The 15,690-nt window shown below is 52.1% G+C and overlaps 1 protein-coding gene across 1 annotated transcript in view; it reads right to left on the reverse strand.

Moving 5' to 3' along the window:
* NFAM1 (NFAT activating protein with ITAM motif 1) overlaps positions 1-15,690 on the reverse strand; it is a 41,203-nt gene continuing 25,513 nt past the window's right edge. The window contains exons 4-6 of the mRNA XM_049884542.1: positions 13,799-13,897; positions 2,327-2,413; positions 1-1,009 (exon numbers count right to left, since the gene is read on the reverse strand). Coding sequence (XP_049740499.1) covers positions 953-1,009; positions 2,327-2,413; positions 13,799-13,897 — 243 coding nt within the window. The 3' untranslated portion in view covers positions 1-952. The remainder of the gene's footprint in view (positions 1,010-2,326; positions 2,414-13,798; positions 13,898-15,690) is intronic.

Below are 15,690 nucleotides of genomic sequence, written 5' to 3' on the forward strand. Positions count from 1 at the left end.
TAAATTCTAATCCTATATGAGTGATGTCTTTATAAAAAAGGAGAACAGACACCGGGGAAGACAGCCATGTGACACTGCAGCTGCAAGCCAAGGAATGCCTGGGGCCACCAGAAGCTAGAAGACACTAGGGCCTTCAGAGACAGCATGGTCCTCCGACGCCCTGAATTGGGACTTCCAGCCTCCAGAACTGTGAGACAATACATTCCTGCTGTTTAAAGCCACCCGGTTGTGGGATTTCATTACAGGACCTCCTTCCTCACTGAGGGTGCCTGGGCCCTCCCTGTTCCAGGCCCCCAGCGCAACGACCACTACCCCCTTGCCCTCAGATCTGGCCCTGCGCCTGGCCCAGCCTCTGCATTGCTCCTGGTGCCTGGACTCCACAGCCTCCCCCGCCAGCCCCCTGCTCACTCCCGGCATGGCCATCCTGTGCTTCTGGCCTGGGTGCACTGACAGGGAGGTGGGACCATCCGCGTAGCCACTGGTTTATTCACCCTCTCCCCCATGCTAACGCACACAGCACTGACCACAAGGTGCCCTGCCAGAGCTCACAGTCCGCCTTGGGGGTGGGACACACCAAACAAGAGGCTGTGGCACAGGCTGGCACCAAGAGAGCCATGGTGGACACCACCTGTGGAGTGTGAGAGGGTGAGGAGGGCCCAGGGAACAGGTGAAGTCCAGGAAGGCCCTTGGAGACTGACCAGCGCTTTGCCCACTAGGCCAGGGAGGAAGAGCCCGTCTGGCCGAGGAAATAGCCCGGGCAAGGTATGAAGAAGCAGAACACTCCGCGGGCGTGGCCAGGGTGCAGAATGGGGGTGCGGGACAGGCCGAGGTAGGAAGGCTTGGAATTGGGGTGAGGCAGTGGGGTGCCCCTGGGGCCTTCTTGCTGGCACTGATCCAGCGCTTTGAAAGGAGGAGTTGCCCAGTGCTTCTGACCCAGGGTAAGACCTCAGCCCTAGAGATTTTCATAGACCAGGCCAAACTCTCCATCTTCAGATATGTTTAGTCCCTCCTGGAAAAAAAAAGAAAAACAAAACTATAGGTAGCAGAGGACAAACTTGCACACTAATTCCGTGGTAGTCTAGGGCAAACAGACGGATTGCTTATGCAGAGTTTCCCAGGGAGGCCTGCCCGAGGCCCACAGGCCCCGCATGACACAGCTCTTGTACGCTTGCTAACCTCTTCTCCCACCATTCTGCCCCCACCCCTGTCTCCATGCCCCCAGACACACGGGCTCCCCTTGCCTGCCTCAGGGTTTCCCACATGCAGTTCTCTGTGCCTGGAAGACCATCTCCCATCTGTTTCCTGGCTACCCCCTACTTACCCTGCAGAGCCCCTGCACCCCCCCCCATCTGGTCCTTCCCTAGAACCTGCCCCTCACAGCCAGGCTGCAGGCGTCTGTATGCTCTGGAGGCTCCAGAAGGGCAGGGGCAAGCCTGTCCCTCCTGTCCAGCACCCCTTGGTCTAGGACAAGGGTGGGCATCCCATGAGATTGTCCAGACATCCTTGGGGTCCCAAAGTGGAGAAGCCCTGCTTCCAGTTAGACTCAGGGCTGAGTCTAGAAAGGGCTTTCAGAAGGGGAGATTGAACAAGCAGTGTTAGCCTGGGACAGGGGAGGCCACACACCAGCCCCCTCACTCCTTGCTGGTCCTTCCAAGGTGCCAGAGGGCCCAACCAGTAGGCATGGGCTCCTGTAGTGACTTAAGAAACCTTTGCGCTTGGTAGTGTTCAGAGCCCTGGCACAAATATTTAACTCGAAACATTGGAATTCAGGGGTGGATGGTATCATAGGAAGCATCCCTCACCCATTCAGCGGATGAGGAAACTAAGGTTTAAGAGAGAATGTGTGATTGAGTGACACGCGTGAGTCCTGTCATAAAAATAACCTCACCAGACTTTAGCCGGCAGCCGCCTGGCAGCAGGCTAGAAGCACAGCACCGCTGTGTCACTGTGCCAGGTGGTAGTTACACTCAAAGCTCAAAGGCGCCTACTGGGTTCCACGTATCCCTCTCGACACAACAATCCAATCCTCATGGTAAATCCGAGGTGGTACTGATAAGCTCTTCAATTTACCAACGAGGAGGCTCAGGCACAGAGAGGTTAGGTAACTTGGCCCAGGCTGCCCAGCTGGGAAGTGGTGGAGCAGGGATTCAAACGTACCAGTCTAGCTGCCTGTGCTCTTAGCTGCTGGGCCAGGTGACTCGGACAGAGGGATCCAACCCAGTAGCAGGTGGGTCCTCTTTAACCTCCATTTCACAGATGAAGAGGCTGAGGGTCTGAGGGACCAGTGAAGGAGCCAGGCTTGGGATTGCTGCCCACCCGTGCATACCTGGGAGAAAGGGCTCCTCGAGAAGGGTGGGCTGTTGGCCTCACCCTCGATGCAGGCGTAGACCTCGGTCTCACGGCGCTGCAGGTCCTGCAAGAGACGGAATGGGGAGGTCAGGGGAGGTACGCACAGGGCAGTTCTGGGCCCTGGCTGCCGGGCCTCCCAGTCTGTTACAGACCTCACCACGGGAGCCCAAGGGCAGGCAGAGCCCATGGGCTGCAGGCTGTGAAGAGATGCCCACCCCGCCAAGCCATTCCATGCCAGCCACATCTGCTGTCCCTTCTCTTGGAGTCACCTGTCCCTTGCCCCTTTGCACAGTGCCAGCTCCTCTCTGTGCCACTGCCACCTCCTTCCCACCACCTCATCGACCTACAATGGCTCCTGTGCTCGGCCCTGTTGGGCTTCATCCGGGCTTCCACCTGCTGGCAAGAGAGAGGCCCAGGCCCACGTCCCCTGTCCCTGTCTGTCCCCAAGCCCTCGGGATCCTGGCAGCCAGCAACCCCCAGCCATGACACCTGCGGCCACTGCTCCAACAGGACAAGCTCCCGGCAGCCCCCTCCTTCCCCTGACTCAAGGCCCCTACACCCATTCACACCCTCTAGACCTCAGCAGACCCCCCAGCCAGCTCTGCACTCAGAGATGATCTTCACACTCCCAGGGTCACACACTTTCTTTCCCATCTCTGTCCACTGGAGTCACACTGGGGGTTCCGGAGTCCAGACTGGCCTCTCAGCATCCCACCTCCTGCTCCCTGTCACTGTCCTTTCACCCACTGTAATCAGTGTTCCCGAGGCACCTGGGCTCCGGTTTCACGCTCCCATCACCCACTCTCTGACCACAGCCCCTGCCACAGGCTCCTCCTGGGAAGCCTGAGGGAATGGATGAGCCCCGATGGGCTGGGGGGACCAAGGCTCTGGCCTCCCTGGCTCCCTGAACTGTGGGCGTGCCAGTCACCACTCCCCACCAGCCTCCCACTCCAGACAGGAGCTCTGAGAAGGCAGGGGCCATGCGTAGTCTGTCTCCGTGTCCCCGCACCTACTACTGTGCTCAGCACAAAGTGAGCGGCACCAGATAGGGTGCACAGAGGGGGCTCCTCACACACGTGAGCGTGTCCTGGGGCCACACTCACCCTTGGGCCTGATCAGAGACCACCAGATGGTAGAAAGAACCAGGTGAAGTCAGACGAGGCTGGGTTCAACTCCTGGCTCTGACACCATCCAGCCACAAACACCCCCTTAACCTCTGTGTGCTCAGTGTCCTCATCTGTAAAATGGGAATAACCACATCTACCTTGCAGGCTCAGGGCAGGGTTAAATAAGATATTGTGCATAAAGTCCCCAGTACAGGGTCTGGCAAATAGTAGGTGCTGAACAGGCAGCTGTTGAATGATCATCAAGGGAGAGAGGCCTCTCTCCCCTCTCTGTAGGCACATCCGGGACCCTCCCTTAGATCCTGCTGGGCTCGGGGTCCCATGTCAGGGCTGCCAGAGCAGGGCCCACCGCTAGCCTGAGCAAGAGTCAGGGGCCTCCTTCCACGTGTGTACATGTCATATGGATGCCGGCTGGTTGCCAAGGAGGCGGTTTCCCTGGCAACAGGCAAGCAGGGGTTGGAGGCAGGCTGGAGAGTCAGGTAGCGCTCAGAGGCAGAAGGAGGGAGGGAGAAGGGAGGGGAGGGAGGATAGAGGCGTTGAGAAGCAGCCGGGCATGAAAACCCATGTAATCAACCATTTGGCTCTTGGGAGACCCTCATGTCAAGGGCATCAGACATGGAGATGGCGAGGAGGCCTGGTGACCAGCTCAGGGGCCTTCTCAGCCAGAAAGAGGGTGGGTGGTGGGAGAGGGGTTTCCCGACCTGCCTCTGCCCCATTTCCAGTGAAGGGAGATTTTGGGGCCTGCTCTGGCCTGTTCCACCTTCGTGCCTGCCAAACACCAGGTCCCCCGGGAGCCTGGCACATGGAGGGGGGTCTACTCCTCAGAGCCCTGTGCCACCCACCCTCAGCAGTGGGACCTGGACCCACAGATCCTCTGAGAGACCTTTGGGTGGGACATGTCTCATCACAGAGAGGAGGAGTACTGTCCCTTGGCTGGAGTGTGGGGTGGGGACAGTGGATCAGGGTCCTGCGAGGTGGTTCCCTTCTCCCTCACATCTAGCTCACGCTGGCTGCCTGCCCTCCATGTAGTAGCCCAGAGAGGCCCCCCCAAAAAACCATTGCCATTAAGTCGATTCCAACTCATAGTAACACTATAGGACAGAGTAGAACTGCCCGGTACGGTTTCTAAGGAGTGGCTGGTGGATTCAAACTGCTGACCTTTTGGTTAGCAGCTGAGCTCTTTAACTTCTGCGCCACCAGGGCTTGGCCCAGAGGTGTCTGAAACCGCATAGCTCTTGGTGGCAGGGCCAAGACTGGACCGCAGGCTTTCTACCTCCACTTTGGTGCTCCCACTACCCAGGCAACCTGTGGCCAGGGGAGACAGAAGAGGAGAGGAGCAGCCTGCCGAGAGCAGGGCTCTGACCCCATAGGGCAGCCTCGAGCTGTGGATGGGGCAGGGAGGGCAACCGCTGCTGCCAATTAGCAGCTGCTGAGTGAAGCCGGTGGCGGGTCCTGACCTGCGGAGTGCATTGGTATTCAGGGTGTGACCTGCATTTCTAGGCTGAGATGCAGGGTGCAGCCTTGTCAACAAGATACCCTCAGAGGTACTAAACCAGACCCTCCTGGCCCTCTTGGTGGTGGTGGTGGGGACTGCCTCACTCCGTGTGTGGATGCAAGGAGAATGCCCAAGCCTTGGAATGGGCCATCTGTGGAGCTGGGACTGGGCCCAGAGCAGAGCTGGGATGGGGCTGGAGCTGGACTGGGAAGGACTAGGCTGGACTGGGCTAGGCCTGGGGCTTGACTGGGCTGTGCGGTGCTGTGCTGGGCTGTGGTGGGCTATGGTGGGTTGTGTTGGGCTGGGACTGAGCTGAACTGGGCTGGGCCTGGGGCTGGGCTGGGCTGAGCCTGGGGCTGGGCTGGGCTGGGCCTGGTGCTGGGTTGGGCTAGGCTGAACTGGGCTGGGCTGAGGTGTGGCTATTTGTCTGAGGCCCATTCCCTACACCGCCTATTGCCTTCTGCTGCCCAGTATGCAGTGGAGGTAGCCCCAGGCTGGAGCCAGCGGACCTGGAATGGTCACTAGCCCTGGTAGAAGTCTGAAGTCAGGGCCAAGAGCTTCCTCCAGGTAGGCAGAGGTGAGAGCTGAAGTCTCAGCCCTGCCCTAGGGCTGGAGCAGACTCGAGAGTCCTGGACATTGGTCCCCCTTAATGCCCAGCCCTAGTGACTTTGGCAACATGATATTTACCCTCACATGGAAACCTATAAAGAGAGTTGTATGATGAACTCCGGAGTGAGATAAGGAGAGATTGGTGGGGTGGGAGTGTTCAGAAAGATGCTGACTGAGCTGGGAGATCCCCTCCATGGAGAATGGGCCGCCTAGCTCTAGGCCAAGGGCATGGCATGTCTGAAGAATGGAGAACAATGGTGAGCTCCAGTGTGTAGGGACGTGGTAGGAGAGGCAGGATGAGAGACCTTTAGTGAAGGCCTGGAGTGCCAGGCCACGGAGATGCAATGGGGAGCCACTGAAGTTGTCTGAGTGAGAAGTGGCAGCATCAGAGCATATATGAGAAAGGCCCCTCTGACTGTGGTGAGGAGCAGGAGGTACTGAAGGCTAAGAGTAAGAGTGACAGTGCTGGGTCGGGCAGAGGCTGGAGACAGAGCGAAGAGAGGTGTCCCAACATGCTACCTCAGAAGACTGCTGGCCCAAGGCCAATACCCGTATTTGCCAGGGTGCCCGCTCTGCTTAACATGGGGTCCCGTAGGGCCCCAGACACCTTGGAAGATAAGAACTATCCTCCACTCACCCACATGGCCGTCTAAGCATCTACTGTGTGCTGGGCACTGGGCTGGTACAACGGGGTGGGGTGTGAGACAAGCAATGTAATAAAAGCAGAAAGTGGCCACAAGGGCCAAGGACAGATGTAGAGAAGGAAGACAGGGTGGTTGGTGTGGTGGGGAGGACAGAAAGGGCCTAGCTGGGAAGGTCCCATCTGAGTAGAGAGCAGGGTGTGGGGGGAGCTGTAGACAGTACAAGAAGGACACTCTCAGGTAGCGAGAGCAGCCAGTGCAAAGGGCCTGTGGTGGAGCATGGCTGATGTGTTCTGCGAGCAGCAAGGGGGCCAGTGAGGCTGCAGCAAGGAAATAAAGGGAATGAAAAGGATGACATATGGTCAGAGAGATCTTGGTGGCCACTGTGAGGGCTCTGACTTTGATGGGACGGGAACTTTGAGGACTGCAGTGGCCCGGAGAATGTGCTTTGCAGACCTCCAACTCCAGGGATTGTAATTGACGGGGCCCCAGCTGCTGGCTCGGACATCCATTTCCACGTTTGTTCTGAGGCCAAGATCCCCATGGGCTGCTGCCAGCTGGTGGCTGCACGTGCAAGGATAGCATTACAGGCCTCCTGTTCCTGGAACATATAGGGCTTCTCTGATGACTGACTTAGGCTCGGGGACTTGCGACCGCCTGGCTGAACCTTATTTAGACCACGTGGTTGTCTATGTACTTCCCTGCCTTCCTTCCCTCTCTCCTTCGCCTTGACTCAGAACTGCATCTCAGCCTGACGGCTCTCCCAGGCTTCCCCAGCCCCGTCACCATTTTTTCTCAAGGGCGATTTCCCTGAGAAAATCGTTGCACATTTAATCCCATCTTGGTGTCTGTTTCTCAAAGGACCTAGACTAACCAAGGGTTCTGAGCAGAGAGGGTATGACCTGTCCGTGATAACAGGATCACTCTGGCTGCTGCTGGGTGGAGAACACGCTGTGCAGGCAAGGATAAAAGCAGGCCAATGATCAGGGACCACTTATAGGAGCACAGGTAAGAAATGGCTGGGTTCTCACCAGGTGTTAGCCCTGGAGAGGTGAGAATGGGTCAGATTCAGCTGCTGGATAAGAAATGAGGAGTCTTACACCACACACAAACACCAGTTCGAATTGGATCAAGGATCTGAATGTGAGAACTAAAACAACAAAAATCATTGAAGAAAATGTAGGGGTGAAGCCATAGGACCTAGTTCTCAGCGAAGGGCTATCAGATATGAAAGCAGAAGCATGGGCAGCAAAAGACAAAACAGTTAAAGGGGACCTCATAAAAATTAAATACTATTGTTCATCAAAAGACTATAAAAAAAGTGAAAAGACAAACTACAGACTGGGAGAAAATTTTGGGGAACTGTATATCCGATAAGGGTCTCACCCAAAATATATAAAATACTTCTACAACTTAACAACAAAAAGACAAATGAGCCAATTAAAAAAATCGGCAAAGGACTTGAAAGACATTTCACCGAAGAGAATATTCAAATGGCCAATAAACACACGACAAGATGCTGAAGACCATTCGCCTTTCGGGAGATGCAAATCGAAACCACAATGAGATATCATCTTACTCCCATTAAAATTGCTATGATCAAAAAACCCCAAAACAATAGGTATCGGCGAGGTTGCGAAGAAACTGGAACCCTCGGCCACTGCTGGTGGGAATGTAAAATGCTGCAGCCACTGTGGAAACAGTTTGGTGGCTTCTCAAAAAGCCGAACGTAGAATTACCAAATGACCCGGCTATTCCACTGTTAGGTAAATACCCAAGAGACTTGAAGGCAGCGACGCAAACAGACACGTGCACATCAATGCTCACTGCAGCACTGTTCACAAGAGCCTGGAGGAGGAAACACCAGAATATCCATTAAGAGATGAATGGATAAACAAAATGCAGTATATACATGCAACGGGATAGCACTCAGCCATAAAGAGAAATGAAGTCCCGTTGCATGCCACCACATGGGTCAACACACTTTGAAAACATGATGCTGAGTGAAATTAGCAAAAGGACAAATGCCGTATGAACTCACTTACACGAAATAAGCAAATACATAGAAACCAAAGATTATTCGTGGTTACGAGGGATGGGAGAGAAGGGGAAAGGGAGGGTTTTTGCTTAGGGGGCAGTGGGTTTTGCTAACAGTGGTAGAATAGTTTGGAAAGGGATAGTGAGAATGACTGTACAACTTGAAGAATATAATCATCGTCACTGAATTATACATGTACAAATTGTTGAATTGGCGTATCTTTTGTTGTGCATATTTTCAACACAATTTAAAAAATGTGGCATGATAGATGAGAGAAGGCAAGGACAATTTCAAAGTGTAAGAATGGAGTGATCGAGTTGGGAGGGAGGGAGGGAGAGCGGTACTCACTAATTAGATTGTAGGCAAGAACTATTTTAGGTGAAGGGGAGGACAACACACAATACAGGAGATGTCAGCACAACTGGACTAAACCAAAAGCGAAGAAGTCTCCTGAATAAACCGAATGCTTCGAAAGCCAGAGTAGCAGGGGTGGGGTTTGGGGACCATGGTTTCAGGGGACATCTAGGTGAATTGGCATAGTGAAATCTATTAAGAAAGCATTCTGCATCCCACTTTGATGAGCAGCGTCTGGGGTCTTAAATGGCCCCGCTAGCAAATGGCTATCTAGGATGCATTAATTGGTCTCAACCCACCTGGAGCAAGGGAGAATGAAGAACACCAAGGACACAAGGTAATTATGAGCCCAAGAGACAGAAAGGGCCACATGAATCAGAGGCTACATCAGCCTGAGACCAGAAGAACTAGATGGTGTCCGGCTACAACCGATGATCGCCCTGACAGGGAACACAACAGAGAACCCCTGATGGAGCAGGAGAGCAATGGGATGCAGACCCCAGATTCTCATAAAAAGACTAGACTTAATGGTCTGACTGAGACTAGAAGGACCCAGGAGGTCATGGTCCCCAGACCTACTATTAGCCCAAGACTGGAACCATTCCCAAAGCCAGCTCTTCAGACAGGGATTGTACTGGACTATAAGATAGAAAATGGTACTGGTGAGGACTGAGATTCTTGGCTCAAGTAGACACATGAGACTATGTGGGCAGCTCCTGTCTGGAGGGGAGATGAGAAGGCAGAGGGGGACAGGAACTGGCTGAATGGACACGGGGAATACAGGGTGGAAAGGAGAAACGTGCCGTCTCATTAGTGGGAGAGCAGCTAGGAGTACATAGCAAGGTGTGTACAAATTTTTGTATGAGAAACTGACTGGATTTGTAAACTTTCACTTAAAGCACAATAAAAATTAAAAAAAAAAAGAAAGATGAAGACTAAGAGCAACCGTTGGATTTAACAATGTGGAGGCCATAGGTGACAGCGAGAAGGAAAGTTTTGATGGTGAGATGGGGTGAAAGCCTGACAAAGTGGGTCAGAAAAGAAAGGGGGGAGATAAAGATGGGAGAGTTCTGACAGCTCTGGGAGAGTTGGCTTCTAAAGAATCGTGGAGAAATGACAGGTAGCCAGAGGGGGATGTGGGCTCCAGGTAAGGATTTTAAGATAGAAAAGATCATAGCATGTTTGTAAGTTGTGTATGTAAAAATGCATCATTAGCCATGTAGACTAGGGAACCAAGACTCAGAAAGTTTAAGTAGCAGAACCAGTGAGCGAAAGAGTTAACTAGCCTTTGAACCCCTGTCTGATCCACTCTACCCTGTCTGATCCCTGTCTGACCCACTCTGACCCTGTCTGATCCCTGTCTGACCCACTCCAGATCCACGCTCTTAACAGGTCAATGATTTTTCCTTTTAAGAATTGGAGTAGTAGTTTTTTGTTTTTTTTTTTATGTTACAATATATCACGAGCATTTTCCACATGAATAAAAATTAAAAATTCTCATAATTAAGAGGAGAAATAGACAAATCTACAATTATAATGACAGGCTTTAGCTCACTTCTCTTAGCAACTGAAAAAAAAAAAAACAAAAAACTAGCAAGGATATGGAACATTTGAACAAACTTGACCTAGTTGGCATATGTAGAACACTCACTCAAGCATGCATAGGACAAGTTTTTTTCAAGTGCACATGGAATGTAAGTTGGGTTGTAAAGCAAGGCTCACAGATTTCAAAGGATTAAAATTATGCAGAACGTATCATCTGATCACAGTGGAATTAAGCTAGGAATAAAAAACAAAAAGATAACTAGAAGATAATGAAACATTTGGAAATTAAGCAAAATACTTTTAAATAGCCCACAGGTCAAGAAAGAAATATCGGAAGCAACTGTGAACTGAAAGACAATGAAAATATGACATATCAAAACTGGTGGGATGTAGCCAAAACCATTCTTAGAGGGAAATTTATAGCCTCAAAATATATAAATTAGAAAAGAAGACAGACTGGAAATCAATGCTCTAAGTATCCATCTCAGGAAACTAGAAAAGTTAAATAAAAAGTAAGTAGAAAAAGAAATATATAAAAAAACCTTCGACATGCATCATACTTAATGGCAAATATTTACAGCCTTTCTTGGAGGTTGGGAAACAGGCCAAGTATGCCTGCTTTCACCACTCCTGTTCACCATCACACTGGACGTCTAAAGCAGTGCAGTAAAGCAGGAAAAAAGAAGAAGTATTAGGATTGGAATGGAAGAAATAAAAAATGCCATTATTTGCAGATGACATGATGGATTTCATCTCATGCTGATCCTATAGGACAGAGTAGAACCGCCCTGCCAAGTTTCCATGGCTGTAATATATATAAATATTTTTTAATATTTAAGGGCACAGATCACCAGGTCTTTTTGACCTCGCAGCCACTGGTTAGCGGCCAAACGTTTGTTTAACCATTGAGTCAGAATCATCTTGACAACACACAAGGAAGACAACGTGATTGATTTCATAGACAATCCAAAGGTATCGACTCGTTAAATTATTAAGATAAATGAGTGAATTCAGCAATAAGATCAATATACAAAAACCAATCGTATTTCTATATATCAGCAATAAACAATTAGAAAATAAAATTAAAATGGGGACAATGCCTGTATCCTAAAGCCCTGCTATGAAGATTAACGAGATTGTTGTTAGCTGCTGTTGAGTTGGCCCCCAACATGTGACGACCCCACGCTCAAGTGAGTGAAATGCTGCCTAGTCCTGCACCATCCCCATGATTGGCTGTAGGTCAGGCCGTTAGTATTCATGGGGTTTTCATGGGCTAATTTTCTGAAGTAGATTGCCAGGCCTTTCTTCCTATCCTGTCTTAGTCTGGAAGCTCTGCTGAAATCTGCTCAGCATCACAGCCACACGTGAGCCTCCACTAATGGGTGGGTGGGTGGTGGCTACACATGAGGGGCACTGGCTGTGAATCAAACCCAGGTCTCCCACATGGAAGGTGTGAATTCTACCACTGAACCCCTGCCTTCATATGAATGAGATAATGGGAATAAAGCCCTAGCACAGTCCCTAGCACATAGTAGGTGCTTAATATATAGCTCCTGTTTTCATCATTATTGTGGCTAATGTTATTCTTGCCTGCCCAGGGCCAACCTCAGATGGTAGGGATTGATCTCAAGGGCTAGCAAAGGCCTGTGGCTTCCCTTCACATCTCCTTTCTGGTCCTAAAATCTCTTCAATCCACCCTGCAGGGCAGTTGGGCCTCTTCTCCAGGAGCCAGAGAAGTCTGCCTGAGCCTCAGAAGATTCTAGACACAGACAAGGAACATGTTCCATTCAAAAGTGAACCTTCTCCGTTAAAAATCATGTTGTAGAAGGAGGTTTATTCACAGAGAGATGTTCACGATATAGTGTAACATGAAAAACAGCTGGACGATTCCAGTTTTAAAAAAGCGTGAGTGTGTATATGTGTCTCTTTGCGTATATTTATAGAAAAAAACGATTGGTTAGGTATAAAATGCCAGGTTCTTACTATTTCTCCTGGAAGAAGATGGGGTTAGGATGAATGGTGTTTTTTTTATTCTTTTTGATATATGGGGATACATACATACACACACACATATATACCTATGTGTGTATGTGATATGTATGATATAAAGCCATTGCCTCGAGGTAATTCTGTCTCACAGTGATCCTATAGGACACAGTGGAACTGCCCCTTACGGTTTCCTAGGCCATAATCTTTACCGAAGCAGACTGCCACGTCTTTCTCCTGCAGAGGAGTAGATGGGCTCAAACCGCCAACCTTTCGGTTAGCAGCCAAGCACTTTAACCACAGTGCCACCCACAAAATAATATATATATTTAGAGAGAGAGACAGACTGTTTTTATCTGACAGCTGAGACCAGGATTCCTCGGAGGGAAATACTAGGATGAGTGGGTGGGGGAGGAGAGAGAGAGAGGGACACAGGGGCCATACAGGGTGCAGCGGTCACGGGAATTTTCTGGGGTGGAGGAGCTGAAGGCCATGTGAGAGCTGGACCTGTTGTGTTTTGTTTGGAGCCATTGGCGCTGCTCCATAGGGACGTTCGCTTTGCCCTGCCCGCACCTGCCCCATCCTCTGTAAACATGGCCATATTCTGAACACCTTCTGTGTGGGGTTTTGTGACAATGGAGCAAGAAAGGGCCTGAGTTTCAAGTGTGAATCACAGTGGTGGGGACAGGAACAGTGACAGCGCGTACAGGCAGAATCCTAGGTCCAGAGGCAGGATGAGTATCTGCACCTGGGGAAAATACCTGACCCAGGCGTGAAGCTCTCCAGCTTCCAGCTATGGAGTGTGGGTCCCAGCCTGGATCCGACCTCGTGGAGCTGATACCCCAGCTGACACTGGGTGGCATTTATTGTTTTCGTTCTCTAATGAGCGTGTGTTACTTGCGGAGCTAGAATGAGTCTAACTGGAAAAGAATGGTTCTTTCCCTCTTGGCCTCCTGGCCCAGCCTCTGGCAGAGTGGCTGCGGGTTGATGGGTGAGTGGGGTGCAGTGGGCGCCCCAGCCAGGCACGAGGCCAAGCCTCTCCAGTCCCACGTGCCACGGCCACTCCTCAGGTAATTACGAGGACTGTCGCAGTCACGGAAAATGCTGAGGACACATGGGTATGGAACAAACAGGGTCTTAACACTGTCTCTGCTGAGACTGTAACGACGTGTGTGGTCAGGAGGGGGGATGGGTGGAAAACTGAAAATCTTCGATTTGTTAAGGGCATGAGATGGTGCCTGCCCTTTCCCTCTTTTTGTGCTTGTTCTCGCTGTTGCTGTGATGTTGTTTGGGCAAGAAAAATGGGAAGAGGGCTGGTGAGCTGATCAAAGTCATGGTTAAAGGAAGGAACTTCTTTACTCCTCATCAACGTGCTCTCCCTAGTTCCTGAAGTGGACGGGGTGGGCCAAGGAGTGCCAGCAGGGGCCCAGGCCACACACCTGTCATCTTATTTCACTTGCGTGGTAATTCATACTAATTCCACGAGGTAGGAATTATTGTCCCATTCTACAGATGAGGAACTTGAGGCTCAGCGAGGTCACACAGCTGGTACATGACACAGTCAGCAATTCAGCCCCACCATCAGGGCTGGGGTAAGGCCCCGTGGCCCTCCGGCAGGCCCGATAGAGAACGGGGGAGCCCTGGCCCTTGGACTTACGGTGTAGATGGATTCACATGGAGGCTGCTTGGGGCTGCTGGCCGACCTCGGGTCCTGGCATTTCCGGACCGGCTGCTTCCTTGGAACCTGCACTTGTTTCTGTGGGGAGAGAAGTCAGGGCCTTGAGGGGACAAGCAGCTCCCCTGCCTCCCCTCCTCCACCAAAGACCCCCCTAGGGAAAGAGTGACCAATCGTCACCAGGTCCACAGATATGAACCGCTCAGCACCCTTCAAACATTTTCCAGGGAAAGGTGACAAACGCTCTTAAGACCTCCATCAAACCGTGTGTCAGCCTGAAGACGTGGGAAATAAAAAAGACCATGAAGGGCCTGGTCCATGGGCAACCTGGCTTGGGGAGGTGGGGCAGGTGGCAGGCACCAAGCTGGCTTGCAGGCTGACTGCTGTGGGTGGGCTCCAAGCAAGTGCCAGCCAGGCCAGGCTTCCAGTCCCCCTCTGCCACTCGCTGCCTCTGTGACCTCACGCAAACCCCCTCCCCTTTCTGCGTCTCAATTTCTTCAGCAATAGACCTCCTCTGTGAGATTGTTGTGAGGATTCAGGCAGGTTACGAGGGGTAAGTGCCTGGTACCTGGGTGGCACTCAGGAGGCCCTCAGTCCGCAAACACGCTCGTCAAGCACCTCTCGTGGGCCAGGCAGCATGAAGGGTGGACACGGTTCCTGCCCTCCTGGGGTTTAGAGTCTAGCAGGGAGATGGACGGTGGAACTAGAGTTTTACTGAAGTGTGATAAGGAGGGAAAGCCTAGCCCGGCAGGAAGGGGCATTTACGCTGAGGCCTGAGGGCTAAGAAGGTGTTCATTCCCTAGAAGGGGAGGAGAGAGTTCCAGGCAGAGGGAGCAGCCTAGGCCAAGGCCTGCAGGTCTTGAGGAATTTAAAGGTCGGCTTGGATGGAGAGGCAGACCTGCCCAGGATGGGCCTCTTGAAGAGTGTGGACATCTGAGGGCTGTAAGATGGAGGCGCCAGGATCGGGCTCGGTTTCAGAAGCTCACGCTGGCTGTGGTGTGAAGTACTAATGGTGGTCATAGAGGCAGGGCGGGGTGGCCTGCTGGGAAGTGGAAGGAGCCAGGCAGGAGGTGGTGCAGTCAGCTCCTTGCCGAGGCAGAGGGAGGCGGGCCTGGACTTCCCCCCTCATCCCAGGCACCACACTGCCAACAGTGGGACAATAACAGCGTCATCTCGGGGCAGGAGCTAATTAAAAACCCTGGCTGCCTGCCAACCCCCAGCCCATTTACTCTGGGATTAGCTCTGGAGAGCTACTTAAGTCTCAGCCAGGAGCCAGCAGCACCCCCAGTCACAAAATAATAGTGGCTCGGAGCGATGGCGCTCACCACCATGTGCCAGGCGTGGCTTGAATGCGAATGTGTCCCTCAAGGAACCTGTGAAATAGATCTTCACAGCATCTCTGTCTCACACATGAGGAAGCAAAGCCTCAAAGAGGGCAGGCGACTTGCCCAAGACCACACAGCCCGGAAATGGCAGAGGCAGACACTGAACCCAGGTCTGTGAGACTCACCCCATTCCTGACGTGGAGCCATGAGAACACTTACTGCCTGGCAGGGGGTGATGACAGTTGGGGAGCACCAGTAGGGAGATGACCCTCCCTGGGTAGGTGTCACCTACAGGGTGAGCAGGAGTGGGCCAGGCAAAGAGCTGGACCAAACTGCCCAACCCACCACGCTCCAGCTTGACTGTACCATTTGCTTGCTGTGTGACCTTGGGCAAATCACAACCTCTCTAAGCCTCCCTTTCCAGGGCTGTAAAATGGGAAGAAGCGTCCCTCATAGAGTTATGGTGTAGCACAAAGGAGACCACGCATGGTCTGGTGCAGAGTGGCTCTTGGAAAATGTTTCTTTTCTTCCAGGGATCAAGAAAATCCA

The sequence above is a fragment of the Elephas maximus genome, chromosome 4, assembly GCF_024166365.1.
Source record: "Elephas maximus indicus isolate mEleMax1 chromosome 4, mEleMax1 primary haplotype, whole genome shotgun sequence".
Classification (NCBI taxonomy): Eukaryota; Metazoa; Chordata; class Mammalia; order Proboscidea; family Elephantidae; genus Elephas; species Elephas maximus.